The sequence below is a fragment of the Nyctereutes procyonoides genome, unplaced genomic scaffold (genome assembly GCF_905146905.1).
Source record: "Nyctereutes procyonoides isolate TBG_1078 unplaced genomic scaffold, NYPRO_anot_genome, whole genome shotgun sequence".
In the NCBI taxonomy this organism is placed as follows: Eukaryota; Metazoa; Chordata; class Mammalia; order Carnivora; family Canidae; genus Nyctereutes; species Nyctereutes procyonoides.
This window is the reverse complement of record NW_026575131.1, coordinates 35344453-35368455: the sequence shown is the minus strand read 5'-3', so window position 1 is coordinate 35368455 and position 24003 is coordinate 35344453. Positions and strand designations below refer to the sequence as shown.

Genomic DNA, 24003 nt, shown 5'->3' with positions numbered 1-24003 from the left:
AGAGAAGATAAAGGTGGCTGTAGGGTCATTATGCTGGAGTTTCCTCATCCTCAACCTGTTTTGGTTTTTGTTTTTAATGCAACAGCCACTGACTTTTCTTTCTCTCACTCAGAATAATCACTCTGCTACGTTACTGCTTGTACTCTAAAGGAGCTCACTCATTAATAAAGACCCAAATGGGAAGTGTTTTAGACCCGTGTCACATACCTGCTTAAGTAGACTTTGTAGGGGGACATTCCTACAATGGAGTTCCAGAGTGGCTATCCCCAGTCCCACCTGTTTCCTTCAGTGAAATTAAATATTTAGACTCACTGGCTTGTGGACTGGCACAATGTGAATGCTTCTTCACCTCGCACTCTAAACCCTCCATGTTGCCTGAATATCAGAAGTGCAAGGTACTGAATTTCTTGAGTGGTGATAAAAAAAAAAAGAGACCTCCAGGAACGGTCAGAAGCCAAAGGTTCTCTGTGGATTACAGAATTGCCAAATACCAAGGACTTGGGTTCTTTAGCACAGGTATGAATTGTTCTGCTGCGACAGTCTTGAGTTCCAGCTGAGATATAGTACACATGTCTTGGCACATAAGATATACACCAGGAGGAGGTGTATGAACGTGACTGTCTGACACAACCATCTTCAACAAACATCTCCTTCCTGCCTATGGTTTACAGAACAGTGACCTGCCAAATCACTGAATGGGTCCCCTTCACTTCAAGGAAATGACATATTAGCCAACTGTATACAATGAGCCTGTGTCTTGGCCAACAAGGTCATGGCTCTCAAGAATTATGCTAGCTATATATTATGGATTTATTTTGTGCCAGAAATGTGTTTGTCAATTATATACAGTATCTAGTTAATTCTCTCAACCTACCATTGCATGGAGGTACTATAGCTTTTCTTATTTTCCAACTGAGAAAAAGGGGAGCATGGAGCAACTGGGCCCCCTGCCCAGGATCACATGCCCAGTAAATGGCAGAACTATTTTGTCTCACAAAGACAAGTGGACGCTTTCTGAGGCTGAGGGAACATTTGGTGCTCAGGGCCTTGGGAGTCTTTTTTAATTTTTTTAAGAATATTTGAAATACCATGAGGCTCAGCTGTGAAAATTTGGTCAGGGGCTGCTGTCCTGCCCCACACTGGCTATACAATCTTACCTAATGTGTCATTTTACCCATTATTTAACTTATGATAGCCTCTTTTCCTGTATTCAGGGTGGGCAATAAATTGACCTTCAAAAGGCAGAATTAAGGATGATGACTTGGAAGCAAGTCCATGGAAAAGAAAGAAAGACTGCTTAATTGGCTTTATTGATACCCTTAGTACCTGGTCCTTATGAGGTGTTTGATAAATATATTCAAATACATAAATAAACATTTTGAAATGACCAAAGGATACAGCCACCACCCAAGATACTGTGAAAGTTCCACCTTTAATGCTCAGAAGCCAGGCTGTGTGAGCTTCTAAGGCACCTAATGGCTCTCAGTAATGGTTCTTACCAAAATGGAATATGGAGGCCATAAGACAGTTAACAGAAATCCAAGAGTGTCTGACTCTTCCTCCTCAAGGGGACACGTCAAGTCTTGACATCATGCGCCCCTTTCCTCATCACATCTCCTCACTATGAGACATGGGTGACAACTCTACTGACCTCGTTCCTGTTCCTCCCACTCAGCCCCAGCCTGGCTCTTGCAAGGGACAGAGCTATGATGAACACACAAAGTTTTCATAACAGGATCCAACTGTGAATCTGCTATTTATTGTGGCCTCTCAGGGAGCCACTTCCCTCCTCTTCATCTGCAGTGGATCTGATGCCATAAAACTGGCCCTGAACATCTGTTAATTGGAAAACCTGAGAGAAGAAAGTGGACAGGTGGTTGACCCACATGATCTGAGCTCACTGCCCTTCAGAGATGATGCAACCTTCCTGGGTGGTAGAGTGGGCGCTCTCCAGAGACATCTCAGGGCTCCTGAAATGCTCTTGACAGGAAGAAGAGGAGGCCAGGAAAACCACTGGACCTTGTTTGGTCCCACAGTGCCCCCAGATCTACCCTGTCTGGTCTCTGTCCCCTAGGTTCCATGAGGGGCCCCATTCAGACCTGTTTGGTTCAATGTATTGGCAGTGATCTTCTCCTTCACACCAGTGTGCCTTTAGCACCTGTCTCCACAGTAGCCAAGTAGTGTCCAAAATGGTAACCTATGGTTTGGGGGTCTTAAAACAGTGACACCAAATCTCACTTTGAATCTTACCAATTCAATCCAAAGATGACCAACTTAGAGACAAAAGCAAAAAAGGGGGAAAAAATTACATACGTAGATATTTTTTTCCAATACGCCATTGGCCATATCTTACGAACTTGTAAAGGGGTTGCTTATCCTTAGCCTGCAGTAGAGGGCAGACTTTCCTACATTATAAACATCCCAACAACCAGCATTAAAAGCCCTGAGACACAGGAACATCCAGACACACAAATGTCCAGTGGATAAAATGGTAGGCTTGTGGGGTCACTAACACCAGTGATTTAGGGAGAAAAGATGAAAACCACTCTCCCTGTTCTTAAAGCATTCATGAGCTTTCTTGAGGGAAATGCCCTCATGGCCATTAGATCTGGCAGTGATTCCACCACACCTACATCTACTCCGGGGACAGTGACCATACTTGTCTTGGTACTGCTGTGGCCTATGTGATAGCAAGTAGAAGGCTCTGTGGGTCTACAAAATGTTGCCAGGATGTTGAGCCCAACTGTGGAGACCAGTGCTTTTGTTTCTTAGCCAAGGAGTATGGGGCAGGTTTGAGCCAGGAGGTAGGAATGAAGGTAGAAACAAAGGGATATGACTAGATTTTTTATAAGCCCCTGAAAAGCCCTTTCCTCTGTCATGAAGGGGTGGCTTTTAAAACTTTAGAGTAGAGAAGGATCTCCCCTCTTCCACACATTTGCCATCCAGGCAGAGGGGAGAGTCTTTGCTTTGTTTCTGGTGGATGTGGAGCCAACGAGTCCAGTAGGTAAATTTATATCAAGTAGAGTCAACTTCTTATTCCCCAGCTCCGACCACTGGCCTCAGCTTTCCAGCTATTAAAATCCCTAGGACTGCACCACCCTGCTGGGCTTCTCTCCAATATCCCTCCACTCATAGTCTCTGTCTGAGAAACAGTGCTTGGGAAGATAAAGGCTGCCCTGGCTGATGATCTCATGGAAATGTTTTGTTTTCTTTATCTTTCTCTCCCTGCCAGTATGAAGAAGGAAAAAAGCGAAGGAAACCCAACTACAGTAGTGTTGACCTCTCTGAGGTGGAGTGGGAAGACCGGGATGATGTGGTAAGTGACTGGTTTTCAAGCCTGGTGATTACGGGGCTCCACTGTCCCCAGTTCCGTACCTGGAGGCCACCCAAGGAGCTGGCCGAGAGGCCCACCAGAGGACACCTGGCCACCAGGGGGACATGAAGACAATGGGCCCTCTTTATGGCATTTGGAGTTTATAACTCTCTCAAATGGTTGGAATGATTGCAGATAGGCCAGCCACCTGCCTGCTTTGCACAGTTGGCTAAAACCACCCTTTGTCAGGCTCTGGTCTCTTCCACTGTGGATTACTCCAGACTCTTCCTTGGTGGTGTTTATGGATCCTGCCACCCTCAGGGGAGCCTGGCCTAAGTGTGGCTGGGCAGCAGAAGGCTTTGCCCACCGTAAAGTCAGGTACAGATGCACTTGTCAGGATGCCACGGGCACAGCCCTTGCTTTCAGAGAGCAGACCAGGGCTTAGCAGGCCTACCTCCCTTCTACATGGTTGGCGGTCCATTTCCTGGCTGTTCCAGCCTTCCCCCTTCCGGCCACACAGCAGTAGCACACACGCTTATTCCCCACACAGACTCAGCCTTCGGCACTGTATCAAAAGCTTTCCTTATGCCCACGACTTAACCCCATCCGTCTTCCTGTGATTTCCTCAATAAATCAGATTTGTTCGACATGGCTGCCTTTGCGTGAACGTAGGCAGACTGTCCTTAATTAAATTGTCACTTCCCGTGAGTTCCTGGCTGGATCCTCGCTCTTTCTCTGTGGTGTGTCCATGCCAGGACCACAGTTCTCTGCCCACACTGTCCCTCACTTGTCCCAGGTCCTTTCTTCAGTTTCTCCCTTGAGATGGCCATGTGTCTGTTCCTCAGTCTGTCCTGCTTTCCAACCAGATGTTGAGGGGAACCGTTTGGACTCCCCAGCTGGGTTCTCCTGTGGTCATTCCCTCCTCTTCATGTCCTCTGCTCCCTGGATGCCTCAGCTACCAGAAATCTTGGATTTTCTTCCTGGCCAATAAAATGCAAGAGGATTTCCTTCATCTCTACTAGGACTCTTTAAACTCAAGTTCAAGACAAAATAACTGCTGTTTGATAAAATCTACTTCCTCATTTTCCAGACTCCAGTGGCCTGCCGTTGGGTCAGCTCGATGACCTGGTAGGGTTTTACATCTTCTTGTTCTTGAAACGTGGTCATTGAGGTCTTTGGGCTGTACTGCGCCTAATGTCCACACACTCCCTTTTCAGCCTGCTCTTACTAAGAAGCTAGCGGGCTAGCGCAGTTGTGAGGCACACCGCCCCACGCATTAGCCTGCCTGGGTTCAAATCCCACCTCAGCTACTTGCTGGCTGTTGGTCTCAAGCATGGTATCATCCTCTCTGTGCTTCAATTTTGTTTTTTGTTCTTTTTACCCAGTAAAAAGAGTATGACGATGGTAATAGTACCTACATCACGGAGATGTTGTGAATCTTAAATATGTTAATATGCTGAAAGATGGAAGTGAATTTATACCATTGTGTGGACATGGGGAATGTCTGTGGCTATTCTTTATACTATTCTCATCAGCATTAATCCTCGGGTAACCTCACTAATGAATGTCCCACAGATGTACAGCTGCTAAATTGTCTCATGAGTGTTTGAAGAGCCTGTTCCACTGTTTTCCTTTCTCTTCCATCTTCACTTTATCCGTTGCTTTATTTTGACTTCACTGGACCTTTTTGGTTCTTTTCCCAGAAGGCTGGAACCTTGTTGTTAACATGCTCCCATCATCCCATCCATTCGGATGAATATGGGAGGCAAACTGCTATATGCTTGTTCTCCCTTTAGAGTCCTCATATCATGTGCTGGAAGAGATTTATTACACTCTAGCCATTGCCTGCACTCCAGTTAATTTTCAGAGAGCTAATATTTCCTTTTATTAATTGTGGTATCCTTACCTGATCTTCTTTTCTCATTGGAGCTGCTGAGCATCAGTCTCCCAGCCTCTTGTGCATGTTCTTCACCTTTATCCAACTCAGGACTGGGTTTTCAGTGTCCACCTTCAGAGTTCCCACATCTCTTACAAGTTCAAAGTAGTCTCTCGTGGTCTCTCTGGTTTGGGTCTCTTGTTTTATTTCCTTGAGGAATGTAACTTAGTAAAAGTGTGAATTCCTTCATCACCAACGCATTTGGGAAAACTCAGGCCACCATTTCTCTCCTAGAGATTTGCATGCCATTGACTGGAGAATACTGGAACCTATACAGAGCAGCTTTGTAATGTTTGCACATGATCCCACGTGCCCATATGTCCACCATTGGGGTTTGCATGTAAGTAGCAGACAGAGGCTTTCAGTCAAGGCCTGGGAAAGACTATGCAAGCAGAGCCTACTGAGGAGGAAGCAGCTCAAGCCTAACAGCTGCAGAGAACTTCTTGGAAGGAACATCCTACTTCTCTTGGCAACTCGGCTTTTATCAGTTGTAATGATGGTATTTAAAGAAAAAAATTAGAAATCATTTAGAGGTGGATGAATAGGACTTCTGGCCCAGGCTCCAGGTGACTTAGGCATCACATCAGCAATACAATGGGTAGGACAGATCTTTGGGGATCCATAAGCCAGAAAGGGACCCTGAGATATCCATGGCCCAGTCTGAATCACTGGTATTGGTCACCTCTGGGAAGGAAAAAATATCTTTTAAAAGGGTGTTTATCCTTTGGTTATAAATTTTCAGAGATGGTTGAAGGAATTTAGGATGACATTTTTCTTACTTCTGTTACCTTGTAGTCATTCCCAAACTTTCCACAGTGAACATGATTATATTTATGAAGAGACAACTCTAACATAGATAATAATAATTGACATATTTAATTCTTCCTACATGCCAGCACTGTTCTAAGTGCTGTATCCAGGTGAGCTTGTTTATCCTATACAACAGTCCTATGAAGTAAGTGTTACTGCTAACCTCATTTTGCAGGTAAGGAAACTGAGACAGGGAGTATTTGGCCCATGGGCACACCATATAGATTCCAGCCAAGGCGGCCTAGTGCCAAAGCTTTTGACCACTTGGTTAGGTCTTAGAATGAGCCCTTCAGTCCAAGAGTCCTTGAAGACTCTGTATGAGTGCCTTCTGGGATCCTCCCCTGGGGGGTACGCAGCCAAGATGGGGAGTCCTTGCACCCAGCTGCTAACCAGATGCTCGCCGTAGGGTGGTGCTGCAAATACCGGCCTGTCAGACTCTGCCTCCAGTCCACCTGAAATCCCTTCTGTTGCAGCGTGAGCCTTTTCTACTGCTCTCCAGTCAACTCACATCTTTCCTTACCTGGGCTGATTCTGTGGAAAATTTCCTTCAAGACTTTTCTTTTCAAAGCCCCGTCAGCCTCTTCTCCTGGGGTGAATTTCTGAGAACTGCGCCCAGTGATTTTGTTTACACCCACTCTAGTGTCTCTACAGCTCATGCTTGAGCCCTGGGTCGCCAAACCAAGCACAGCCCCCCTGACAGATTGAGAGAGGGGGAGAGAAGATTTTGATTTTGTTATACAGATGCTCTGGGCCCGAGTCTGTTTTCATATTCTGGTTAAATGCTTGCTTGGAAAGGACAGACCTGTTTATCTCCTGCTTCTCCCTTCCCCTTTAACCTGTTAGCTTGGCCCAGATTGCATGTCCTTGGGGGCCTGGAAGTGCATGCTGCCTGTGCACCAGGAAAGGTGAGGCTCATGTTCTGAGGTGGATAGCAAACCACCATTAGCAGAATGGGCTATCATTATATCCTCATACATAAAATGCAAGGCGATCAGTGAATCTCTGGGGGAGAGTTTCCTTAATGAGCTCTAACACAGAAGGAAGAGCCGTAGGCTCAGGATGGAACCAGAAGCGTGACCAGCAGCTTGTGGTCAGCTTGTGGGTACTTTGAATGGTCAGTGAAGCTGTTGCAGCTTTGGGGTGTAGGTGAGAGACACAGACTCCCTAGGAGCTCTGGGGAAACAGATATGACCCTGGAGACCATAGGACCCTAGAGAAGGAGGGTGGTTCCCAGAGAGACCAGGGAGCTGATCACCATCACCAGGAAACTGTTCACAGCTTGAAGATGTTTGAGCTTTATTTTATCAACCACACTGGTGGTGAAAGCTGCTTTAATGTCCACCCCATTATCACACTTGCGTCTGATAGGGAAAAATAAAGGCATGTCAATGATGTTTTAATTTGCTCTTCTGTGAATCACGTGTGATTTTTTTTTTTTTTTTTTTTTTTTTTACTGACTACATCATATGCAAACTTATGGGCACACCCAGACTTGTTCGGGAATATTCCTCCACCAGGCCAGGTGCTCATTGCTCTAATCCAAGGAGTGGCAACTTCAAGGGCTCTTTGGCCAGCTCTGAGAGCACCATTGATCTAGCCCTTGCCAGCCCAGTGGGGACTGAGCTTCCTTACCACCTGCCATCTGGTCTCTGCTCTGGGTGCCTCTGCCATCTTGTCTTGTAAGCTTGCCCCTGTGGCAGTGCTGCCACTGACTCACCATAGGGTTTGGGGGAAGTTGCTCCCATTCTGAAACCTCAGTCTCCTCCAATGGAAAGTGGCATCTCTAAACTGTTCTTATCTCAAAATGCTGTCAACTCACCACACAGTCTGCTGAAAAGACACAAAACCCCCTTCCCTCCCATGACAACAAGGACAAAAACCACCTTCCTGTCAGCCTCAGTTCACAGAACCTAGTGCCTGTGGGAGAACCTACTGGAAAGTTAAAACTTAAGACTGTTGCATGGTCCAGTTTAAAACCTTTACTGTGATTTAAAAAAATTAAATATATACTGTGATTTAAAAAATTAAATATATATATACATATACATAAATATATGTATACACACACACACACACATATATATATCCAGAAATAACAATACACTACTTTTGTATTCTTGCTATACAATTGTCATATTAAGGTTTTAAGTTTGTCCAAATACTTTCTCTCTTGATTTGGGAAGCAATACTTACAGCATGGGCTCAAGGGGCAGAGAGCCCATACGACTATAGGCAAGTTTCCCAACTTTGTGCCTCAGTTTCTACACTTGTAAAATAGGGAAATAATGGTGCCTTATTTTGAGGGCTTTAAAACCCTTGTCAGTCACATAGTAAAAGCTCAGTAGACAGTATCTATCAGTATTATCTGGGCTTTATAGAACTGATTAACAAAGTGACACAGCACCTGATGGGATCCCTGGGGTCTGGGAATCCTCGCTCAGAACACTCCTTGATGGAATGAATGAGAGGAAGAAATGGAGCTATAGAGAGATCACAGAACAGTGGTCTGTGTCACTGGTAAGACTTGAGTGTTGGTACCCTGGGTTATTTCTCTTTACCGTGGGCTGCCTCTTCCTTGGTCTGCGCCCACCCACAGGTGGTAAAGAGCAGCAGTTTTAATGCGGGAGTTGCCAGGAGGTCACAAAGTCCATTACCGGTCCATGAGAAGCACTTAAAAGCCATGAAATCTATAGAAATAGGAGACATCGGAGGGCATCACAGAGTAAGATGTATTTCTCACATGACTCACAAAGTTTGAAAAATGTTGGTTTAGAGCATGGGCATCTGTGTCAAGCAAACTCAAGCTTGAATCCTGATTCCTTAAGCTGTTGAGGAAGGTCTGACATTTTAAGGGGGGAGGATGGTATTGAAGATGATGGTGGTGGTGATGATGGTGGGGGATGGCTAACATTTACTGGATGCTTAGGGAGGATGAGGCACTCCTCTAAGTAATCCCTTCATCTACTTCTCACCGCAACTCTGTGAGATGTGCTGTCTTTAGTTCCATTTTCAGAGAAGGAAACTAAGGAACTGAGAGAGTGATTCTTTTTAAGATCATAAGCTCTGGAGTCCTTCATTACAGTGCCATCGTGCCCCATGTGTAGGTGTTCAGTAAATGTAACCTATGTTCATTAAAACTGAAGAAAAGAGAAAGCCTGGACTCATCATCTGAGCACTTGCCTCCAGAAAGCCTCAGTGACCCTGGCCTTGGCGCTACCCAAACCCCGATGCTAATGGTTTGGTGCTACTGGGAGCTGGGGGCGGGGTGGTACGGACTCACGGAGAAGCTTACCTAATCTCGACTTGCCTGGGGAATGTGAGAGGGGAAGGTCCCAAATGGCTTTAGGCAGGCACCAGAAAGAGGAAAAATGAAAACCATGTTAAAGATAAATCGAGCCGTGCTTAAAAGTTAGAAAGTAGACTTAATTAGGACCAGCTCTCCCCATCCAAAACCACAAAAGTTAAAATGGGAAAATATTTCCAGAAATGCCCATTATGTGTTGTTAAAAAATATCTAGAGTAAAATATATGTTTTATTTTATACATGCCTCCAGCTAAAAATTATGCTTTTTACTCTCTCTCAGAGAAGATGGGAATGTGAACCCAAATCTAGACAGCCCCGAATCAAATTTAGGTTGCTTGCAAGCATTGCAGTTTTCTATCGGCCAGATCTTAGTCAAGCTCCTCAAAGGAGAGAAGAGGGGAGAGGATTAAAAAAAAAAAAAAAAAAAAAAAGGCCGAGAAAGAGGCTTTCCCGACAGGCTGTGGCATGTCAGCATTTGCTCCTACTCCTTTCAATGGCATCCCCTCGTCTCCCATTGGTGCCCACGACGGCACATCTCTCATCACTGTGTCTGCGGTCCTTCTCTGAACCCACAGAAGGGCCACACATAATTAGAAGAGGTCAGCCAGGGGCAGAGGGGAGGGCGTGAGGCTCCTCGTCCCTAGATGGAAGGAACCTTCAAAACTCAGATACCGAGTCACCCCGTTCACTGCCTGTCACCATAAGCGAGACCATTAATGGGCTCAGATTTCTCTGAGAGCATTTGAAGATGCTTCGTGCTCTAGAAAAGAAGTCCTTATCTTCTAAATAGTTGGTCTTAAAAAAAAAAAAGGAAAAAGAAAAGAAAAACCTACTGTGTAGAAATACATCTTTAACTTGATTATATTTTTTTTAAAAGTGATTTCTTCATGACAAACTAATACCCTTTTTGAAAATGTAACTTGTCCCCAGAGACGTTCTTTGCTTCTTAAGTGTTTTTGCAGTTGCTGGGGCTCACTTCTCTGACTCTCAGGCTTCATCCACAGCACAGAGGCTTTTTCCTCGGTGCTGCCCTGAGGTTCACATGAGCACCCCAAATTGAAGTTGAAAGTCATTTATTGTTGTTAGCCTCTCTCCCCTGGTATGGCAGCAGTTGAATGTTTATTCTTCAAGGCCCTATTTCAGAGGGCTGAGCGCAGCATGCTGACTTAGTGCCAAAGCGCCCACAATTTTGTGGGGACACAGCCCGGCCCTGTCATACCTCTGCTTTGCACAAACCACCAAATGTGCTCCCAAGCTGGAGGACGCAAGATGTCCAGATGACATGCAACCAGGGGAAGAGCTGATACCAATTTTCTTTTATCATTTTAGTTAAGAAACGCCATGGTAAACCGAAAGACTGGGAAGTTCTCCATGGAGGTGAAGAAGACAGTGGACAAAGGGGTACATTTTTCTCAAACATTCTTGCTGCTTAATTTAAAACAAACCACTGTGAAAAATTAGCTTTGAATGCTCTATCTGGAATAAATATCTTTCGCTGAGATCATTTTTCTCTTGTCTTTACTTATCTCAAACAAGATTCATGTAGTACTGTTAACCTGATCATAGTGTGTCCATTTATTTTTATTTATTTCTGAAAGCTTCACCTAGCAGACTAACCATGTTTTCTTCTCTCTACGACTTTTTTTTTCAATCTAGAAACGGGTTTTGGTGATGACAAATGACTACTATTATACAGACATCAAGGGTACTCCTTTCAGGTAGAGCTGACCATAATACATGGACATTCCATCAGATCCATCAGTTGTGTTTGTACAAAACCTGCTGACGCTCTCAGAGCTCATCATCTGAAGATAACCAAACACCCTGCCAAAAGGCTGGAAAGAGTGAGGAAGGGGCTTTTCCCAGGCTGCTTTTGTTTCTGTTTTCCAGAAGGGGGAAGATGGTTCAGGCTCACCTAGGAGAACTCACTCAATTTGTCATGGCTTTGCATCTCATTATCAAGCAAATAAGCTTTGGGGGTTCCAGCTAAGGGTGGAGAGACGGGTTCAGAGGGTTATCAGGTCCTTAACCATCTAGCTAACTTCCTGCCCAGTGACTTCCATTTCACCTTTTATTTCCATGATCAAAAAACAAGCCTTCAAACTAGGAGGTAGCATATCCATCCCTACATGTTGTGCTTCTGTCTTAATTTCTCTGAACTGTACTTCTGTGCTTGTCTACCTTTGAATCCTGTTATTTCTCTGTAACAGTCCAGAAAAAATGGCTTTGCCCTATTGCCTGCTTTCAGACACGCATGTGGCATTCAATAGTCTCCTGCTACTCTAACCTTAGTGTTCTAATGCTTCTGTAAGAAGTTATTTTGGTGGGGCTGCTTTACGTTCCTGAACTGGTGTCTCACAGAGCTAAGGAGGGAAAGAATTTACTGACTGTAGATTCATCTGAAAAATAAATCATGGCATTGTGTTGTCCTGGACTGCCAGGGATCATGAGTTTGATTCCATTTGGAAGCAGAGCAATTGAGAGAACACATGACTGCTAAGTGGGTTTGCCAAAGGAAGAGACCGGGTTTTCAAAATATATTCTTTTCCTTTAGAAAGGAGCTTAAATCAAGCCCATGAGGGGTGTCAGTGGGAGGGGGGGGGCAGCTATTAGACTAGGGAGAGGGTCAGGCACAGAAGCCCACAACACAATAATGTGGCTACACGCTAGTGGTAGTGGAAGTTTACATTTTTGTCCTTGAAAGGGCGTTAATTTTCCCTGGTCCTAGACTCTAAGGTCTGGAAAGACCTATCTGTGGCTGGATGTAGGGTAGGGGTGCGTAAGGTAGTGGTGAAGAGCAGGGCATGTGGCTCTGTCAAGGGTATCCAAGAGAAGGGCTAGCAGTTTGCCACACCTCTCTACAAACACACAAGAGCAGCCCATGGCTGCTGGTGCTTCCAATCAGAAATTGCTTTGAAGCAGCTGATTGAACGTAAGAAAAACCAACACCAACTATAATCAGTGGGGTTTTGAAAGTAAACTGTTGGAAAAGTTGTTTACAGAACATGAAATGGAAATGAGAACGTGGAAAATAAAAAGTTAACCCACAAGTCTGTTCCAGTCGATGCCATGGGTTTCAAGGTCTGTTTTGTTTCTCTGCACAGCTTAGGTGTGGCGCTCTCCAGAGGTCACGGGAAATATTTCTTCCGAGGGAATGTAACCATTGAAGAAGGTAAGATGCTGTCTTGACCCATCTTATCCTTTAGTGTGGGGAAAGGCCCCAAAGCCAGTCATTGGATTAATGAAAGAACTTGCTCATCTGTTCAGCCCTCTGTCCAGTCCCCGGCCATTTCACTCAACTAATTGTCCACTTGATAGGAGCTTGCCTTCCAAATGGTGGGAACTCCAACAGGTGGTGGCCTTCCTTATGATTTCATTTATTTATATTCTGCTTAAATCCACAAAACTGTTGAGCCAACTCATAGGATCATCCACCAACTATATTCTTCCCATACATAAAAATCAATAACAAGAAAAATACAAAGTCATGTAAAAATTCAAGCCCCGGGGGAATAAAATGAAAACAAAGGTATGCCAGTCTTAGTCTTCTACAGTAGGGCTACAAATTTCATCTGGGCTTCAAGGTATTGCAGGTCCAAGGGGAAATATAATCATTTAAATGATACACATAGGTCAAAAGGAATAAGGAACACTTTGAGATTCCCAGACCCTCTTGTCTCCATAAAGCTTAGGTGCACTTCAACTCGTGGCAAATGGTAGTGGTTGTTACAGCCCTTTAAACTTGAAAAACACTGTCACACCTGTGCCATCCTTTACAACAACCCAGTAACTCAGTACTGTAGAGAAGTTGCCTTCCCCAGTATCACGGACTCACAGGGAGGGGTGAGGCTGACTTCTGAAAGTCTCCCCTCCCTGAGTGGTCCTGAGTAAGTCCCTCGCCCAACCTGGGTGTTAGAGTTTGCATCTCCAACAAGAAGGAGCAGAACCAGACCAGTGTTCTTCCTGAGTGTCCCCAGACAATATGGCCAAGAGCTGGAAGATCAGTCACAAGCCAGTTTCAATTAGACAGAGCTAGTTACAAGTGCATGTCGTGAACTTCCAGAAGCTGGACCACCTTGGGGCTCACTCCGATGATGTAGTGGAGACGAAGAGATCGGTGGTCCCTGAGATGCCAAGTTCCATAGCCAGCTTCCTGGTGTACTGCCAGCTTGTGTGCATTGTTTTACAGGTTTTAGTTTTTGTCTTCCAAAAAACTAAGATCTTAAGGGGTAGGAAGGAGATCAGAAGGTTTCATGGTGCCCACTGCATAGCTAATCAGTTGTGTGTTCTCTCTTCCTAGAGACAGGAAAGAGGGAGCAGGGAGCTTTGTGACTTGGGCAAGATATTCAACAGGATGTGTTCTCAAAAATTATTTTTTTAACTTCTAGAATTTTCTGGTTGTGTGAGCCATGTGTCTCTCTGCAGATAATTATGTCCATGAAGCTAGAAAATTCATGTCTGAGCTATCTGAGGTCAAGCTGAGGAAATAACTCATTGTTAGCATACGAGAAAGAGAGATTATTAATGGCTTATTTGCCTTTCATGTGTCCACTCTGTTAGCCAGTCCTCAATACAAAGGTCTCTCTCTCTCTCTCTCTCTCTCTCTCTCTCTCTCTCACACACACACACACACACACATACACAGTTGTTTTTGCATTGTCTTTGCGGTCATTTGTTCAGTCACTATCTTTCCCCTGTGTGTTCCACAGCTGTTAGGCTGAGAGGTCATAGAGAGAATCTCAGAACTAACCGTAATCACCATCCAAGAAATTAGTGTGAATCCCTACAAGGCGAAGAGTATATAGTTATCCATACAAAAGAGGTCCAATCTTATGTCTGTTGGTCCTCTGTCAGTAAGAGGGCTTACAGTCCTTCCAGCTTTGAGTAGCTGCCAAGCCCAAGAAGGCTGCTTCCCCTTGGACTAACTAGTAGAGGGTCTTATCATCATAAGCGCTGGGCACAATCATTGTTCTGCTCTGTTCTTGGAGAAGGCAGGCTTTCTTGGGGATGGCAACCACACTTCTGTAGGACCTTCCATAAGGAATTCTGCTCCACAGAATGCGGGAATCTTCAACATGTTTTGCCATTGTCATATATTGCACAGATGGTCAAGAGGTAGACATTACTTAAAATGTAAAGAGTTTGCTACTAAGGCTGAAGGTATGGGCTATAGTTCTACTTGATGAAATTGTTTCTCTTCTGAATCTCCTTGACACTTTGTATACATATATATACATTACATATATGTATATATAAATATAAAAATACATATAGAGAGAACACAGTAGTTGTTCATTAAATTAGAGCTTATGTCATTATTGTCTGCATTATCAGTCATCTAGTAGATGTGGTTGTATCAGCAGGACCAAAATCAGAGGTGAGCAACTTAGAAAACAATTCAACTTCCTTGGTGCCCTGAGAACTCAGAGAGGAAACAATCAGAAAGACCTCCCCTCCAGGGATTCATCTACAGAGCCTCTGAAACAGAGCCAGAGAGGGCTTTATGGATGATAACAGACACAAGAGAAATTGATAGCATTGACAGCATTAACCCAGTATTCCAGGAAGGGGAGACCCCACCTCAGGGCCTTTGCACTGGTTATTCCTTCAGCCAGAGCACTCTCTCCCAGTTATCTACATGGTTCTGTCTCTTACTTCCTTCAGGTCTTTGCTTAAAAGTCACTTTCTCAACGAAGCCTTCTCTGACTACCCTACTTAAAGTTGAAACTCTTTTTCCTTTATTTCCCATCTCTTGGCACTCCCCATTCTTATTCAAGTCTGTTTTCCTTCATAACCCTCGTCACTAACTGATATGCTATGTGTTTTAGTTTTATTTGCTTACCTCTTTTCTACCACAGGAAAACAAATACCACAAGGGCAGTGATTTTGTTTTGTTCATGGCTATATTCTCAGGGCCTAGAATAGTATCTGGCATGTAGTTGAAGAAAGGAAGGGAGCAGGCAAGAGAGAATTCAAGGAGTTGCAATGATTCCTCCAAAATCATTCAACCAGTGAGTATTGGAATGAGGAAATGACACTTGGGTCCTATATGATGATTTTCTATCTAATGTATTCCCTACTGCCTATAAAATCAAACAGGAGTGTGCGGTATCAGGTCTAGTATTTTGCTATTTATATTATACATTTGTATTTGAAGGGGAAACTGGAATCTTGAGAGCCATAAGATACTCTTAGCCATTTGGAAAACTCTGATACACTCAAGGAGGCTATAAGCATCATTCAAGTTCCTGAGGTCATCACTCAGAAGTGTGTGTCTGCTGATGAGCCTTCAAAATGAACTCACATGAAGATAAAATGAAAGACAGTGATTCAGAGTTAGAGTGATCTAGAGCGTTCTGTTAAAAACTCCCCAGTTCCTTGCAAACCTCAGTTGTTCCAGCTACTTTTATGGACTGATGGCTCATTTTTTACTTAGGATCTCATAACAACTAGCAATTTTTGCTGGTCAAAACCGGTCGAGTATTGGCCATTTCATATCGTTCAACCTATATTTACTCTCACAACCAGCTATCAGTTATTTCCTGTCTTGCACATGAAGAAACTGACATTTGGAAGAGCAAAGTAACCTGCTGACATCACACCTGAGTGATGTGCCCCAGCCCAGCTCTGTGCACTGGCTGTATGGGGCTCCATTGTCCATGTTTCTACCACAATGCCAAGCTTGTCTCCAGGACTCACTGCTGTGCTGTTTGTCTTCACGGACTTCAGGCTTTCCTAGGATAGTCAGCCTAGGAAGGTGCCAGTGGTGGCTGAGGGAGATGCAAGTGAGGAGGGAGTTCTGCATCATTTCCTTTGTTCAGGGTCCCCTTTTCAGAAGCAGATATCTTTGGGGTTGATGCCTATCCATCACCACTCAGTGGTCCTGCCCTCAAACATTAAAAGCACATGAGAAGATGAGGGGTGCCAGTGCCCCATGCAGGTGGTCCTTACACATTAACCCCTTCTCCTTGACCCCCAGGCCTACATGACTTAGAGCACCCTGACGTGTCCTTGGCAGATGAATGGTAAGAATTAAACCATCCATCATCAGCATGGGTATTTGTTGCCATCTTTGATTTCAAGTCCTCTATACTCCCTTCCTACCTCTCCTGGTTCAAAGACAAAGGAAGGCGGTGCCACAGATACTCACATGTTCTTGCTTTGGCCCCTGTCACATTCTTAGGTCCTACTGCAACACCGACCTACACCCTGAGCACCGTCACCTGTCTCAGCTAGAAGCTATCAAGCTCTACCTCAAAGGCAAAGAACCTCTGCTCCAATGTGAGTGTGCTTTCAACACATACTGTGTGTGCATGTGGCCATGGTGGGAGTGAACTTAAAACCCTACTTCCTCTCAGCTTTCAGGGGAAGCTTTGCTTCCACGGAGATCATCGGTCCCATCAAATCCAGCCAAGTGGCTGCTTCTTATGGGAACAAGAGGCAGAATGTGGGCTTCTTTAAGTCACGCAGAATCCTCAGTCCCGGTCTAATCCTTTGCATTGGATTTTTCCTCTTACCAGACCACTTAAGTCAAGCACCTGAGTAGTATGAAAACAGTACCACTGGGAATGGACTGTGAATATCTATGTGCTCCTTTATTTTATAAACAAGAAACAAGGGAAGGCAATAGGACTTGTCTCATCTCAGGCCATACTCTAGGTCTGGTTTTCTCTGGAATGGGATCATCACCCGTGACATGTTGCCTCATGGGACATACATGCTGCTGCTCCTACCAAGGATCCTCTGAGGAAGCTCACAGAGTCAGAAATGGCCAGTGGCTAGTGCAGAGGGGGCAGGGAGAGAGCAGCAGGCCTGATGCTCACCAAGTGCAAGAGCAGTCCCTGGACTGGCACATGAGTTCCGATAGCTAGTTTGGGCAAGGAGAGATTCACCAACAATGAACACAGCACCTGTCCCTACCCCCAACGGGTACCACTTAGCGATGTGGTACCACTTCCATCCTTTACATGGATTCTCTCGTAGGATAACCCCAGCAGCCCTGTGAGAGATGGAAGGAGGTTTATCTAACTTTCTAAGCCACCTCTCCATGGAATGGACATACTTTTTGGGACCTGCTCTAATAGAGAAAAGATCAGACGGGCATCACATAAGCCTAATTTTTCATTTCCTTTAACTATCTGAATGGCATATTTAAACAACAAAGATATAGAGATGATATAAAAATTTACATTTATCATCCAGCTTTATATAATCTTAATATTTTACCATATTTCCTTCTGGTGCTTTTTAAGGGATGAAACATTACAGATAATATTGAAGCCCCTGACTCACCGTGTACAGTCCCATTTCTCTCCCAGAGAGAATCACCCTCCCTCCTAAACTGGTTCCTTACCTCCCATTCATCTATACTATTACTAGAGTACTGTAAACAGTATGTGCCATTATTTTCATTATTTTGTGTATTAACATTTATATGTGCTATACTGTATATCATCTATGGTATAATATATGTATTGTTCTGCAACTTGTGTTTCACTCATCACATTTTGAGATTTACTTGTGTTGATCATTTACCTCTAGTGCATTTATTTGATTTTCACTGGACAGTATCCCACCACGTAACTATATCTCAGTGTATCTATTGTCTTTCCGGCGATGAGTCGTTTCCAGTGTTTGCTTTTACAGCATAGTGCCACTGTCTCGTTGGCCCCCAGCCAAGGGGAGAACTGGCTGACTGTCGGTGATAATTAGTTGGCCCCTTTGTAGACCAATTGGAGGGCTCTGGGATGCTTCTGCTGGATTCATCCCACTGACTCCTTAGCCTCTTGTATAGAGTGCCAGCAAGACTCCCTTTGGATAGGGGCAGATTTCTTGCTTTAATCTGGAAAAAAAAAAGAACTTTTAAATGGAAGGAATCACAAAATAAGAGTCCCAGGAGTGTTTAGCTATCACATTCCTTCCTCTTCTTACAAATCATGGGGAGCAGAGCCCTGAAAAAATGCAGATTTTGATAGAGGAGAGAAATGGGGATGAACAGAGCAAACTTTCTAAGGCATGCTGGTCTGTGGCACAAACTACTAGATGGACAAAGAAAGCAGAAAACTGAAGAGGGACACACCCAGGACTCTCCGTTTGCTATCAGGTCATCGGAACGCTTTGGGGGTCCCTGTGTGGCTGGTGTATCCACTGTCAGAACTGTTCCATATTTTCAGCTGGTGGGAGGTGAAGGCATAAAGCGATATACCATGAGAGAAAATAGCTTGCAGTTACTACAAAGTGAGCAAGGCGAGCACCTCTTGTACCCCCTGTGGGGACCCCAGCCACAGCCATCTTCTCAAGGGTGTCCCTCCTAATAGGTGACAAAGAATTGATACAAGAAGTCCTCTTTGATGCCGTGGTGAGCGCTCCCATTGAAGCCTATTGGACCAGTCTTGCCCTCAACAAATCTGAGTAAGTGGTTGCACGTGTCCCCCTTTCATGGTCATTTCCCCACAAGCCGTCCGAAATATGGTTATGGTTTAAAGAACTAAACTGTTTTAGGAGCTTGGTGTTAAAGTGCTTTAATTTTCCCCAAAGCTCCAAACCACAAGAGCTCGAGCAGATTAGCGGCTCGGGCTTGGGTGGCAAGCTCCTGGGTTTGACATATAATTTGAGTTTTAGCGTTACATGAAATTTGGTGTGCCGAGGTGGGGGGCGCTTCTGAGGAAGCGGGAGGTGGAAGGAGCACTTAGCTTCTTGCCCCGCCGTGGCTCCTACTGCTTCACAGTCTGAAGGGGACTTGGGATCTGGGCCAGGCCGGCTTGTAAGAAGGATGGGGAAGTGAGAGCTCTGTTTCATGAGGGTGTCAGGATCTAACCCTGTGGCTTATTTCTGAAGCAGAGGATGCAGGGAAGGCGGGGCTGGGCAATAGGAGTTGTCAAAGTCTTCAGCAGCTTATTAATATTCTTATTTTACTAACTAAAGTAGGTTATTAAAGATTAAAAATAGGAGGCAAAATGTGTCTTTCTCCTATACCTTCCCATCATACATTTAGTTCTGTCTCCTTTTCTGTTCTTTATTAGCTCCTTTCTTTCCTTTACCTTCCCTTTTGTATATTCTCTTCTATCTTTCAATCTGTTATTTTCATTCATTCATTCTCTCATCAGGTACTGATTGTATGTCTGTTATGTGCCAGGCACTGGACTAGGTTTTGGTGAAATGGAGCTAACTCAATTAATCAGAGTCCTTGCCATCATGGCATCTGCAATGTGTAGTTGCCAGATTGTGATGAGTGTGTAAGAATTGTGATAACTACTTTAAAAGAAGTGTAAGGACATGTAAAATTTGACAACACCTGGAGTGGAGATGGAAGATACAAGTTTTTTCTGGGTAGAAACTCAAGAATTCAATGGTCAGAGAGCATTTTCAGGAAAATGAAACAGCATGTGCAAAGGTCCTGAGGTACAATAGTACTTGACACATTCGAGGAATTTAAAGAAGGCCAACAGAACTGAAATGTAGAAGGTGGGCTGGAAGATGTTGGGAGATGAGACTACAGAGGGCCCAGGTGACTCAGGACCCTTGGGAGTCAGGTGAGGATTTTAGATTCTATACTACAAGTATTAGAAAGTCATTGAATGATTTTAAGAGGGACATTTTAAGATTTTAAGAAGGACATGATCATATTTGCATTTTTAAAGACCATCCCTCTACTGCTATGTGAAGAATACAGTTGAATGGCGTAAGAATAATAATAAATACTCCTATAGCATTCTGAGGGATTTGCCACTTTGACCAAGGCAGTGGCACAGAGAGAAAAGATTCACTTGTGGCATGCTCCAGAAGTGAGACCTTCCTACTCCCACCCTCAGATTTGATGGTGGGTCTGCTGAGTAAGAGGAGAAAGGCTGAGCTGTCAAGGATCATGCTCAGGTTTTCAACATGAATACCTGTGTAGATAGTGGTACCATTTCCTAGGACCAGAGACAATGAAAGAAGACCAGGTTTGGGACTAAGCATGTCAAGAGTTCTCTTCTGGACACTTTAAGCTCAAGTCTCCCAAGTGGAAATATGTGGTAGGCAATTTTATCCAGGAGTCTGGAGCCCCAAAGAGACATCACCATTCTCATTATACTTAAGGGTGTCCTTGGACTGCTTACCTACATGGATCTTATTCCCTGGGAAGGTTCGGGAAGAGTCAAAGCCTTTCCTGCAATTGCATTCTCTGGTGGATGTGGAAATGTTTCTTTTAAGCTCTTATGAAACTCAAAATCCAGTGCAAAGATTGCTGATTCACTCCTAACACATGCTAAAGATTTCCAAAATGGTAGCTTGCTTTGTAGTCCACATCTGTAACTGATTGGGCAGCCTGGCTTTCCAATTTGGGTAGGCTGCAAGCAGAAACAAATGCATAGTGTTGGTTTTTATCCACCCCTTAAATACTTAGAGGTAGTATCGGCCACTTTGGCTACCATCAAAGATCAAGTAACCAAATTATCTTACATTGAAGATGACATGGATAGTGCTTCGAGTCAAGTGACTACTAGCATTTAAGGAAGGGAAGCAAATTTAAGAACCACTATTTCTCTTCATACTTTTATTGTAGGATGAAATTATGTATTTGTGGCAAAAGACCCGTTGCTTTTTTTGTGAAGAGGGAGACATTGTGAATATCCCAAATGTGCTCAAACATACAAACTTTGCCTTGAAAGTTGAAAAAAAAAAACACCTGTAGTGAATTTTAAAATAAATTTTCTTTGCTAAAGCCACTCTCAGGGAGTCCTGTGCATGCTATCTTAAAGGGGTCATTTGAAGAAACTCCCCCCCCTTTTTTTTACTCATCTCTTTGGGGTTGGTGGTAAGAAGAAGACCTACGCTCTGGTAAAAGTTATAAGATGATGACTTCAAATGGTATAGAATTCAGGTCCTAGACATTTCTCATCTGTCGGGCACTGCAGACTTGACTTAGTGGCTCAGTTGCTGTTGTTACCAATGTCAGATTCCACTAACGGTCTCAGGACCAAGAAAGGATTTGGTAGGTCAATGCAAAAGGCTAGCTCTAAGGATTTTTTTCCTCTCCTTAAAATCATTTCCATTGCAGCCTGTTCTTCTGAATTTGCACCCAGAACCCTAGATAAGGTGTTTTTACTTAGCATAGGGGGTGTGCATTCTCTCATGGTGCTTTGGAGTTCTCAGAACTCAATGGAGTTCTTAGTTTTTCTTGCAAGAATGACCACAGAACTTTTGTAAGGAATGAGTTTGCATTCTGTGCTTGGTGCACGCGTGCAGTATGTGTGTGTGTGTGTGTGTGTGTGTGTGTGTTTCTGTAATTTCTTTTAAAACTTCAGGTTTCAAAACTACTGTTTCAGAAAACATCTCAGTGAGTCTTAAAATGCAAAAGCCATTATCTGCTGACTGTCTGGAAGCATCCCCCTGTTGTCTGCTGCTGTGTTTCAGGAATTCTGACAAGGGCGTGGAGGTTGCCTTCCTCGGCACTCGTACTGGCCTCTCGAGGATCAATCTGTTTGTGGGGGCTGAGCAGCTCACCAATCAGTAAGTAGGAAGGCTCCTCTGCAGGGGCCCAGGGAGCTCCCGAAATGGGAAAATCAAAGGGAGGCTTGCGTTTCTTGATTCTATGACTGGTAGAAACAGAATTCAGGCCACCCCGGGCCTGCTGACACTGCTCCCCCTCTGTTCTACCATGGGGGCCCGAGCGTGTGTGTTCACCTGCCGGCTGGCCTTTCCACAACCCTTTGTTCTTCACACTCGCTGGCTTCTGTCCACTGTCCTGGGGTCCTCTCCCGCGCTGGTGAGTCATCGCAGAATCTGGCGATGGTGCGGCTGCTGGGGGGGGGGGGGGAGCAGCCAGGAGGAGGACTCCTGACGAATGGCCCCGGGGCATTCAGCTGCTCTGCAGCTCTGCATTGGAATTCCTGCCTGTCCAAGAATCAGTGTTTCAAGTCTGTTGTTTATTTGTTTGCGTATGCTTTAATAAACCTCGGTGCCGCTGCGCTGAGCCTGAGGGCCTGGAGAGCCCCACGCCCAGGAGTGGGCAGGCTGGTGGTACTTGGGTTTGACAGTGTGTCCTTGTGCTTCCAAAGAGACCCAGACGGACAGCGGGCAGGGCCTCCCCAAGTCCAGGACCCAGATGCCCTGGAAACCACTGCTCAGCCTCTGTGTCTTCATAGAGCAATAGGGTCTTACCTCTTCAACCTGGTGTTGGAGCAGAGCTGGTGTGAGCCTGGGAAGTCTTTTCTAACCCCATCTATATTTCTCAGTTTGGTTTTTTGTTTTTTTTTTTTTTTTTCTCTAAAGTAAGAGGTACAGATCTAGTCTGAGAGTTGGAAAGTTTGCCAAGTATGTGTAGGAGGGTTCAGACACTACCCTCAGACCTCACACACCCCAACCTATGGATACCTGAGGGTGAATAATCAAGCCACAGGCTGGCCACCAATCCAAAAGGGGTTGGCCCACAGGAGACCCGAGGAGGAGATGCTCCTGTCCCAGCAAGCCCCATCCAGCAGTGCTCTTGCCTCTTAGATGAGGCCCTGACTCCCACCATAGGATATTATAAAATCAAGTCTGGGAAATGGCAAATCAATAGATTTTTAGATGATCTGTGACTTGGCTTTTAAATCCCACTCAAGGACTCTTTCTCAGCATCTCAAATTTGTCATTTAGGAAGTTGGTTACAGTTGTGACTTGATTTTTTTTTCCAAGCCCTCATTAGCTTTTTAGCCCTGCCCAATTGTTTTTCCAGAGGGCAAGTTCCTAGGACTAGAAATGTCAAGATACACATCACCTTCTCCTTTCTGGACCTAGAGAAACAGAAGGAGACACAGGAACTGACTCTCTCATGCTCAAGAGGAAGGCTGTTCATCTTGAGATTGAAACAGACAAAGCAGAACAATTACAACAACAAAACAGTGTACCTTGCTAGTCTGTCCCGTAGGTCACACTCAGGACTGCTGGGGTGAGCACCTGGCTTGTCCCACCGGTTTGCTTCTGAAAAATGGCAGTGATGATCAACCTGGGTTCTTGTGAGGACCTATAAATGTAAAATCACTTTGAGAAGCTAAAAATATCTGCAAGTATAGGTTAGCTCTGCTCCCTGTGACCCTACTGTGACCCGGAGTGAGTAGTCATTGGATATCTGGATGGATGAGATAATTCTTCTGTCTTCAAGAAACTCATACCATTGACTTAAATAGAAGTACCTTTGGCATACTGTGCCTCTATATATTCATATATACTCATGTAGAGGCATAATAGAATTGAGTGCTGTTTCTTAGAGTCTTGTACCTGACTATCCCGTCCAAGCAAAATGGCATCTGTTTGTTTTTAAGATTTATTTATTTATTTGAGAGAGAGGGAGAGCACAGGCACATGTGCATGAGTGCAGGAGGAGGGGCAGAGGGTGAGGGAGAAAGAGAATCTCAAGCAGACTCTCCTCTGAGCATGGAGCCAGACATGGGGCTTGATCTCACAACACTGAAATCATGACCTGAGCCAAAATCAAGAGTTTAACACTTAATTAGCTGTGCCATCCAAATGCCAAATGGCATTTGTTAAGACCCAACTATTCAGATACTCTCTTAGCCAGGGCTAGAAAGCTTTTAGATTTTCTGTGTTTTTTTGTTTTATTTTATTTTATTTATTTTTATTTTCTGTGTTTTTAAAGAAGGGAGGCACCTGGATGGC

At 44.5% G+C, this 24003-nt stretch overlaps 1 protein-coding gene across 1 annotated transcript in view; it reads left to right on the top strand.

Annotated features, from left to right (window-relative positions):
• The window catches only part of CACNA2D3 (calcium voltage-gated channel auxiliary subunit alpha2delta 3), an 842189-nt gene that overhangs the window by 655143 nt on the left and 163043 nt on the right, over positions 1 to 24003 (top strand). The window contains exons 18-25 of the mRNA XM_055342619.1: positions 3233 to 3316; positions 10693 to 10764; positions 11020 to 11081; positions 12468 to 12535; positions 16343 to 16388; positions 16547 to 16644; positions 18681 to 18774; positions 21760 to 21855. Coding sequence (XP_055198594.1) covers positions 3233 to 3316; positions 10693 to 10764; positions 11020 to 11081; positions 12468 to 12535; positions 16343 to 16388; positions 16547 to 16644; positions 18681 to 18774; positions 21760 to 21855 — 620 coding nt within the window. The remainder of the gene's footprint in view (positions 1 to 3232; positions 3317 to 10692; positions 10765 to 11019; positions 11082 to 12467; positions 12536 to 16342; positions 16389 to 16546; positions 16645 to 18680; positions 18775 to 21759; positions 21856 to 24003) is intronic.